At 49.6% G+C, this 9,938-nt stretch overlaps 1 protein-coding gene across 1 annotated transcript; it reads left to right on the forward strand.

Annotated features, from left to right (window-relative positions):
• The first annotated feature begins 625 nt into the window (after window positions 1–625).
• FZD5 (frizzled class receptor 5) lies at window positions 626–7,624 on the forward strand. The gene is made up of 2 exons (XM_004458143.5): window positions 626–1,089; window positions 1,346–7,624. The coding sequence occupies exon 2, from the start codon at window positions 1,568–1,570 to the stop codon at window positions 3,326–3,328; it is 1,761 nt and encodes a 586-aa protein (XP_004458200.2). The 5' UTR covers window positions 626–1,089; window positions 1,346–1,567; the 3' UTR covers window positions 3,329–7,624.
• Window positions 7,625–9,938: the final 2,314 nt, after the last annotated feature.

Raw genomic sequence — 9,938 nt, forward strand, 5'->3', positions numbered from 1 at the left:
CACGCGAGCTCACCTGGCACAAGGACAGCGAAGAGGGGGGAAAGGTGCCACGGCTAAGAGGGATTCTTTGAGCACTTGTTTCAAAGGGGCACTGGGCTCGGTCGGAATGCTTCACTGCAGGAGGGACAGCCGGTAGGGGCGCCGAAGCAAAGACTCCAGGAAGAGAGGAAAGTGAGCGCCGCAACCCTGGCCGCCAGCAGAGAAAATCCGCAAGGGACTTCCAGCGAGGGTTTCCCGCCCGGGTTCTCCAGGCGTGATTAGCATTCGCCCCGCCCCCCCCGCTCCCCAGCCCACGATTGGCCCGCGCTCCTCGGCTGCCAGCTCCGGGCGGGGCCGCAGGGCGCCGGGGGAGAGGCCGAGCCCCCGGGGCAGTGGGCGGGGCCGTGCGGAGAGCGTGGCGGGGCGACCCACCAACCCAGGCCCGGCGCGAGGGGGCGGGCCGGGGAGGGGCTTTCCGTAGGGCATTAGAGGCAGGTGACCCAGGCGGCGCGAGGGCCGAGTCCGCTCGCGGCCGGCACTTCGCGGCTGGACGTGGGCGAGAGGGTGCCAGAGCGCGGGGGTGGAGCCGAGCTAGGCGCGTCCCGGCCCGGGAGCGCCGCCCCCGCCCCTGGGAGTCCGCTGGAGCGCGGAGCCCCCTGCAGGGGAGGAGGCGAGCGGCGGGCGCGCGGGACGCGGCGGCGGGCGCTCGCGGTGCAGTCCCGGCGGGGCCAGCGCCTGCTGCTCGCCGTGCTGTGAGGCGGCGGGATCCCCGGGCCGCCGCACCCTTCTCCTGCCCAGGTGGTGCCCAGCGCTCTCGCCCTTCCGCCGGATCGCGGTGAGAGCCCGGGCTACCCCTGCCCCGCCTGGATCATGCGCGGTGTCCCAGAGAAGGAAAGGACGAGTGACCAGCCGGCGCCGACCGTGTTCGGGGGTCGCCTCCTTCTCTGACATGCCCCACCCGCTGCCATGTGCCCCTGCCACGGGTACCCAGCCTGTCGCCAAACTTTCCTGGCGCTGGCCCGGCTCTAAGTCGCTCTTCTGAGCGGAGTGTCTCAGGGACGGAAGACCCAGGGCTTCGACTGACTGCTCCTCTCAGCGGGATCCGCGGAGGTGAGAGCCCGTGCCATCCCCTTCTCCTTTTCCCGGTCCCTCTGCCCCTTCTCCGGGGGACTAAGCGCTCAGACCCCCGGGCCCAGCCAGGAAAGGGAGCAGGGGGCCAGTAGTTTGGTTCCAGGATGTAAAGGGAGGGAAGAGAGAGGTTAACTCTGAAATTTGGAGACCGCTTGCGGGGACCGAGTTGTTGACGGCCCTCTAAGAGCCAGTGATAGCGAATTTTCTCTCCCCATCACTTTTTTTTTTTTTTTAGGGGCCCTTCCCTGGAATTGGGGCCCTAATCTTCCCTATCCAGCGAGGAGCTGAACTCCGCCAGCGGAGACGGCGCCTTCCCGAAGCAGTTGATCTTTGGACGGATTTCTTTAAAGGAAAAATAAACCAACAGGTTGCCAGCCCGGGTGCCACACACAAGCCGGTGGCGAGGGAAGCCCCGATCCCCGCGCAGGCTGCGGGAGGCGAGGGGAGGGAGGGGGCGATGGCTCGGCCTGACCCGCCTACGTCGCCCCCGCTGCTGCTGCTGCTCCTGGCGCAGCTGGCGGGCCGAGCGGCAGCCGCCTCCAAGGCCCCGGTGTGCCAGGAAATCACGGTGCCCATGTGCCGCGGCATCGGCTACAACCTGACGCACATGCCCAACCAGTTCAACCACGACACGCAGGACGAGGCGGGCCTGGAGGTGCACCAGTTTTGGCCGCTGGTGGAGATCCACTGCTCGCCGGACCTGCGCTTCTTCCTGTGCTCCATGTACACGCCCATCTGCCTGCCGGACTACCACAAGCCGCTGCCGCCCTGCCGCTCCGTGTGCGAGCGCGCCAAGGCCGGCTGCTCGCCGCTCATGCGCCAGTACGGCTTCGCCTGGCCTGAGCGCATGAGCTGCGATCGCCTCCCGGTGCTGGGGCGCGACGCTGAGGTCCTGTGCATGGATTACAACCGCAGCGAGGTCACCACGGCGCCCCCGAGGCCCTTTCCGGTCAACCCCACGCTCCCAGGTCTGCCAGGGGCGCCAGCCTCCGGGGGCGAGTGTGTCCCCGGGGGCTCATCGGTATGCAAGTGCCGCGAACCCTTCGTGACCATCCTGAAAGAGTCGCACCCGCTGTACAATAAGGTGCGGACGGGCCAGGTACCCAACTGCGCGGTACCCTGCTACCAGCCGTCCTTCAGCCCCGATGAGCGCACGTTCGCCACCTTCTGGATTGGCCTGTGGTCTGTGCTGTGCTTCATCTCCACCTCCACCACGGTGGCCACTTTCCTCATCGACATGGAGCGCTTCCGCTACCCCGAGCGTCCCATCATCTTTCTGTCTGCCTGCTACCTATGCGTGTCACTGGGCTTTCTGGTGCGCCTGGTCGTGGGCCACGCCAGCGTCGCCTGCAGCCGCGAGCACAGCCACATCCACTACGAGACCACGGGCCCGGCGCTGTGCACCGTCGTCTTCCTGCTGGTCTACTTCTTCGGCATGGCCAGCTCCATCTGGTGGGTCATCCTGTCGCTCACCTGGTTCCTGGCGGCCGGCATGAAGTGGGGCAACGAGGCCATCGCGGGCTATGCGCAGTATTTCCACCTGGCCGCGTGGCTCATCCCCAGCGTCAAGTCGATCACGGCGCTGGCGCTGAGCTCCGTGGACGGGGACCCGGTGGCCGGCATCTGCTACGTGGGCAACCAGAACCTGAACTCGCTGCGCGGCTTCGTGCTGGGCCCGCTGGTGCTCTACCTGCTGGTGGGCACGCTCTTCCTCCTGGCGGGCTTCGTGTCGCTCTTCCGCATCCGCAGCGTCATCAAGCAGGGCGGCACCAAGACGGACAAGCTGGAGAAGCTCATGATCCGCATCGGCATCTTCACGCTGCTCTACACCGTGCCCGCCAGCATCGTGGTGGCCTGCTACCTGTACGAGCAGCACTACCGCGAGAGCTGGGAAGAGGCCCTCACCTGCGCGTGCCCCGGCCCGGACGCCGGCCAGCCGCGCGCCAAGCCCGAGTACTGGGTGCTCATGCTCAAGTACTTCATGTGCCTCGTCGTGGGCATCACTTCGGGCGTGTGGATCTGGTCGGGCAAGACGGTGGAGTCGTGGCGGCGCTTCACCAGCCGCTGCTGCTGCCGCCCGCGGCGGGGCCACAAGAACGGCGGCGCCACGGCCGCCGGGGACTACGCCGAGGCGAGCGCGGCGCTCACGGGCAGGACCGGGCCGCCGGGCCCCGCCGCCGCCGCCTACCACAAGCAGGTGTCACTGTCGCACGTGTAGGAGGCGGTGGCCGACGGACCGGGGTCGGGTTGCTGGCGGAGGGGGATGGTGTTGTTTGGTAGCGTTGCCAAGGTCACTTCCGTTTACTTTCCTGGTGCTGATGCCGCTCCCCACTGCCGGGGCAACTTGGAGAGCGCGAAAGGGGGACAGTTAAAAGGGAGTACCTGTCCCAGGACTTCTCACAGGGGCTCAGCTCACGTGTATTCTATTTTGCGTTTCTTACCGCCTTCTTTAGGGAACTGTTTTTAATTTATATGTATTTTAATTTTTAACTGTTGCATTTTGGCAACACAATTTACCTTTGTTTGGGGGGTTTTACGAGCCCAAGTTTGGCATTATAATGAAGTCCCAACTTGGTTCAGGATTCTTTGAACTGTGTGGTCTAAATTGGTAAAATATATTTCTTTGGTGTGTGTATTTAAGAAAATAATGTGAACCGTGGGACCGTGAAAGTTTGCGTTGCTATGACAGGGGAGCTGTCAGATGTGCTTTTTCAGCTGTTTCTCATTCCACTGCTTAAAAATATTCCAGGATGCTTTAAGGTGAGCTGCTTGTCCCTGTTTATACACCTTAAATTAGGGGCCCTCCTTGGTATACCAAGGAAGGGAGCATAATGTGTTTAGGGCCTTCCAAAAGTGGCGTGGCTAGGGAGTGTTAGCGATTTTGTGATCATTCGTGGCTTTGTTTCCCGAGCTTCAGTTTCTTTTCTGTAGTGCTTGTAATCATTCTCATTCTTAACAGTGCCCGCGTTGTGTTTTGAATAAGTCTGAGGTACATTATAGTGTCCGGTATGGTGATTGGTTGAACTTGGATCCCAGATTGGTGAGATGGCAGTTTTGTGTCAGGGAGGAGTGGGTGGTTCTTAATTGACTTTTGTGATCTCCCCCCCCCCCCCTTCTTTTTTTTCTTCCCTTAAAGGAACTTGTGTTACAATTTTGGTCAAAGTAAACCCACTCGCTTCTTCTGGAAGTACTTGGTGATAGTTGCTGGAGGGGTTCCTTTTTAGATTTAAGGACTAAAATTGCTCGGTCCCAGTAATTAAAGTAAATTTTCAACACTTCTCTTATCTGCTCCACCCCCATCCCACCTCCTTTATCATGTTAAACAGTCTTTTTGCTTTTCTTATTCCTCTCCCAGAGAGCTGTGATAAGAAACCACACCCACCCTTCAAGGAGGTGCTTGAGCCAGGAGTAGGGGAGGGGAGGGAGGTTGGCTTCCTTTGAGCAAACATTGGCAGCAATGAGGGAAAAGCAGTGTCCCTGGACTTTGGACTAGCTTATAGCCAGGTATTTCAAAAGCAGCAAGACATGGCTCTCTGCAGTCCCTGAAAACAAGTGAGATACTCACACATGTGTATAAACTTTTACTAGCTTCCATTTCCCCTACCTCAATCTACTTTTCTTTTCCCATTTTCCTGAGAAAGGCTATGTATTGATGAATACACACACACAGGTTTCTTTGCTATTAGAAAATTGTTTGCTTTCCTAATCTGCTTAACCATTCATTTATGAAGAGCATGAGGTCTTTTCTGGGGAGGGGAATGACAGTGCGAAAATGGTCAAAGCAATTAAAATTTGAGAAAGTCTTCCTAGGAAAAGAACTGGAGCCTACACATTTGCACTTCATTTATACCAAAGTTAGAAAAGTAAAATCTAAGCCTAGCTCAATTTTTATTTCATGGATATATTAATGGCATAATTCCCATTGGGAATTTAAACATTTTGCTGGTGGGAGAAGGCTAATGTTTTAATTTTAAGGTCTATAAAGCTGTACACATTTATAAAAACGCAGCACTCCTACACTTTGAGTTACAATTTAATTGAATTTGACAAAACCTAGTACACATGGCTGTAAAACTTTTGGCATATCTTATTCTTCTATTTCTTCAGAAGCTTCTTCCCAGCCCCTCCAATAGTTTCCCTGAGAGCCAATCCCTCTATTTTAAAAATTAAGACCTTCCCTAGTTTAGTATTTCTTCCCAGAAAGTGTATAGATTGTTCTGCTGCCTTCAGTCATTGTCTTTAATTTGGGCTAACCCTCCTTCATTCCTTTTTATTGTTGTGGGTGGAGGAATTCAGGGACCAAGTACAGTTTATCTAAAAGATAAGAGATGTAATGGCTGAAAGTGATTTAATTCATTTAACATTTAAAAAAATTTTTTAATTTTAGCAATGTGCCAAACCTGAAAAAATTATTTTAAAACAAAAGTTGCTCAGCCAAGGTGAGGGCAATACAGGTAAAACTTTTTGGGTTCTAGTTCCACATGCCTTTGAGAACTGGTCCTTGGCTCAGACCAAGCTTGAGATGCCACTGTTTTCAGTTTCTCTTCTTATCCCAGCTTTCCCACTCTTCCTCATCCCTTTCCCAGCTTTCCCACTCTTCCTCATCCCTTTCCCAGCTTTCCCACTCTTCCTCATCCCTTTCCCAGCTTTCCCACTCTCTTCCTCATCCCTTGAGAGAGACAAGTATAAAGCCTACCTGCTTCCTTTAAAGTCTTGCTAACATTATTCTCCCCCCCTTTACCCAGGAAAGAGAAGCCAAATCTGTTTATGGTCACGCTCTCTTTACATCACACACATTTCCCCCCACATCTGCATTTTAATTATGGAAACAATACCCACGAAAACAATTCTACAATGGAAGATTGAGGGGGCAGCTGGCAACTTCACAGCAGCTTTGCAAAGATGGAGGGGACCTGGGTCCTGCACACACAGCTCAAGGGCTGTCCCTTACACAGTTCAGTTTTAGGCAGTCTCGCTTCGTAGGTTAGGGGGTGAAGATTTAGATAGAAGGTTGTTTAAAGGAACTAATGAGACCTCAGTGAAACCAGTTGATCAGATTTCAGGAAGTCTTTTAAATTTATGTGTAATTTGTTTAATTCCTCACAGTTCAAAGCTGCCTAAATTGGCTGGAAATAATTTTTCTCAGTGCCTTGTTGGTTTATCCTTGCAAATCTTTGTCATGTTTTCATGTGACCACTTCTAGTAACCAGGGCTGGTGTGCATGTCTCTAGTGCATAATTGCACACATGTGGAAGCTTAAATAATGTGCCGACAGCACTGTTTCAAAGTTGGTATTCATTAGGCTGTTTCCTCCTGGGCCAGGGCTACACTAATCCTGACACTGGCTGCCAGGAGCAAACCTCATGGATCACACACGGAACCTTAATAACAGCAGCCGTGACCTGCACTCTTAAGTACAGAGTGGGAACCCCAGCGCTAGGAAATGTAGTTGTATATTTTAATGAACTGCTACCCCTGCTAAAGAGGCTTCTTTCACTTTTGTGTTCTACAGAAAGACCAAGGGGGGTATGAGGGACAAAGCTTTGAATAACTGCTTTCTAACACAGAATGGGGCAGACAGGATGGAGAACATCACAAATCCAGGCAGGTGTGAGGTACAGTAGCTAAGAATTGCCTGCTCCCTCTGCTTGCCCTTTCTTGCCTCCAAAGTCCAATCAAATGATGCCGGGAAAGAAATGTGCCTGAGCTGGGGAGGGTGGTTCTGAAAGCAAAATCTCGAGAAATTAAAGGCTGAAGGCTAGGCATATGATGTAAGTAAATAAAGAAGTAACCTGATGCAAATCTCAAAAGCTAGCAGCTTGATGACAATTACAGGATTTATTCCAGCCAGGATAATGTATGTGGTACATAATTTTAAGACTATTACTTCATGTTATACATTGTATGTATAGTATGTATGTTTTGTGGGTGTATATATATATAATATATATTATATGAGAGGTTTAGTGACTTTTGATACGGGTTTGGTGCAGGTGAATTTATTACTGAGCCAAAAGAGGCACATAACGAGTCAGTAGTTGGGAGTCCAGGGCATTCAAGACTTTCTGTAATTTCAATGTAATATGTATGGTGCCTATCCCCTGCAGTATAGTCACTGATATATCAAATCCAGAACTCATGAGTCAGAGCAGTGGTATTTTATTTATAGACAATCAATTTGAATTGTAAATTATTATTGGCAAATAATTATAATTCTGAGTCTAACATTACCAAAAGGAAACCCAGAACAGCTCAGTGAGACGTTTTAACGTCTTGTTGCTGGAAGTTCATAGAACAGCAATTGTTTATGATTATGTTAGTCTCAAGATACTTAATTTACTGGCCATATTACATCGGGAAAATTTTGTATATATCTGTGGAAAGGTAATGTTTGAGATTTTTATCAAATATGGAGATTAGTTATTTATGATCAACAAAGAAATGTCTATTTTTCTTTGTTTCCAGTTAATGTAGATAAAATTTTAAAAATGTATTAAAGCAATGGTAACTAAAATAAGATGCCGTCTTTTTCTCCTCATGCTTTTATGGAGAGACACTGCTTTCTAAGAGTATCTAAGAGTATCTGAGGAGGTTTGTGGATTCTAACTTCATGATCAGATTTCTCTGGTGTGCCTGAATTCAGATAAGCAGCATTTTTATTAGTAAAATTCAGCAAATGCCTATCACTAGAAGAAGTAGTTGAAACGTATTTTACTTGAATAAACTTTATAGGTTTCTCCTGCTATTCCTGTGATTGAAGAGATTTAAAGGGAACTGCAGAGAAACAGATATCACCTGAGACTGTTTTATTTGATAAACCCTCCTCCTTCTATACTCAATAGTATTTTAATTTTTAAACCTATTTGAATAGAGATGGCCCCTTTTGTCTGTGTGTCTGAATGGTGGGCAGGAACTCCCAAAACTGTTTCTCATTTAGCAACTGGATCTACAACTTAATCAAATTCTACATAGAGGGCAGGGAGCCCAAAAAAAGCACATGTATGATTTAGAATTGACACCTCCCTCATAATCCAGACAGATGCTTAGGAAGCCCGAGATACTCTGGTCAAAGTACTTTGTACTGGCTGTTGCTTTGGCAAAATGCAAATTCATGCCACTCTATTAATACCCATCCCTGTTAGGATGAGGTTCCCCAGCATTTTTCAGAGGTAGATGATGTGGGAGAACATCGATACTTTAACTGGAAGGAAGTATGTAATTAAATGTCAGAGTGCCATACACTTTAAAATTGGTACATAAATTAGGGCAATTGGGAGAGGCAGAATAGGAAATAAAGTCATTGAGCTGGATTATCATGGAAGAGTTGCTATACCTTATGTGTACAGGACTCTAAATTGGCCCATCTTCCCAATATTTTCTTAGTATGTGGAAAAGGAGAAAGGGTGAGGTCACAAACTGAATTAGAGGCAGAAAAGAAGGTTGGAGAAATAGGCTGGGACAGATTATTGGTAATAATGCTTTAGTACTATTACAGAGCTCTTCATTGAATTTGTCAGGTCCTTTCATGGTAGGAAGTAGGGTTGAGAGACTATAGAATGATCATGAGCATGGACTTGAGGAGTTAGACTGACCTGTGATCCTGGACAATTAACCTCTTGGTGTCTCAGCTTTCTCATCTTGAAAAGGGGACAGCAGTACTCATAACAGGGCTGAGAGGATTCAAGGATTAAATGGAGTTAAAGGCAACTTGAAAAGGGGATATAGTAGTACTCCTATAACAGGGCTGAGAAGACTCAAGGATTAAACTAAGGCAAACAAGGCAGCAAAATTAAGGTAAGTAAAGGCAAAGAGGAAGCAGAAGCAGCTGTTCAAACGGAATGGCAAAGAAATTCAGAGACTGGGTTTTCAAATTTGAGTGCATGAGAATCACTTGGGATGCCTGTTAAAAATGTGGATTCCTAGGCCTCAGTCCCAAGGATTGAGATTTGGGGCCTGTATTAGCCAAAGGGATGCTCATGCAAAGTACCAGAAATCGTTTGGCTTTTATAAAGGGTATTTACTTGGGTTTAAAGTTTACAGTTACAAGGCCCTTAAGAGTCCAACTCAAGGTTATTTTCTCACCAAAGATGGTTGCCCATCTCTGCAAAGGTTCAGCCTTCCTGTCTCAGCTATAGGCTGGCATAGGGCTCATTTCCTTCCAGGCCTTATCAGTTGCTCTGGTCTCTTCAGAAGTTCAGCTATAAACTATCAGGCAAATGGCTCATCTTTCTTCCTGGGGCTATAGGATCAAAATGCTCTCTCTGCTGTGTATGGAGCTCTGTGTGTCTTCTGTGAATGCCCGTTTTTATCAGCCCACCAAGGGAGCAGGGACTCAACCCTAAGTCATGCCCTACTGAAGTGGTTGAATCAAAGCCCTAATCTTAATTTAATCAAAGACATCGCAACTGACAAAATCATCCAGAGGAAGAGGCCAGTTTACAAACAAAATATTTTTTTGAGATTCATAAACAGCCACAGGGCTCAAGAAGCTTTTTTTTAAAAAATAATTTTATTTTGGAATAATTTTAAAGTCTGTGAAAAAGTTGAAAGGATCATTTAGAATTTTCATATGCTCCCTAATGCTAACATCTTATATTCCCATAGTGCATTTGTCAGAACTAAGAAATCAACACTGACACATTATATTGACTCCAGACCTTGTGGATTTCACCAAATTTTCCACTAATGTGCTCTGTTCCAGGATCCAATCCAGAATGCCACACTGCATTTAGAGATGCTTCACTTTTCATAGGCACTTTAAGCTGATGAGAGGTAGGTGGCCTAGGGACCACATCTTGGGAAATAACTGGGGCATTTAAAGGACTAAG

This window comes from Dasypus novemcinctus, chromosome 7 (genome assembly GCF_030445035.2).
Source record: "Dasypus novemcinctus isolate mDasNov1 chromosome 7, mDasNov1.1.hap2, whole genome shotgun sequence".
Lineage (NCBI taxonomy): Eukaryota > Metazoa > Chordata > Mammalia > Cingulata > Dasypodidae > Dasypus > Dasypus novemcinctus.

Bases quoted from the DNA above. Each gene is read 5' to 3' on its own strand.
- FZD5 (XM_004458143.5), top strand. From the start codon at position 1,568: ATGGCTCGGCCTGACCCGCCTACGTCGCCCCCGCTGCTGCTGCTGCTC.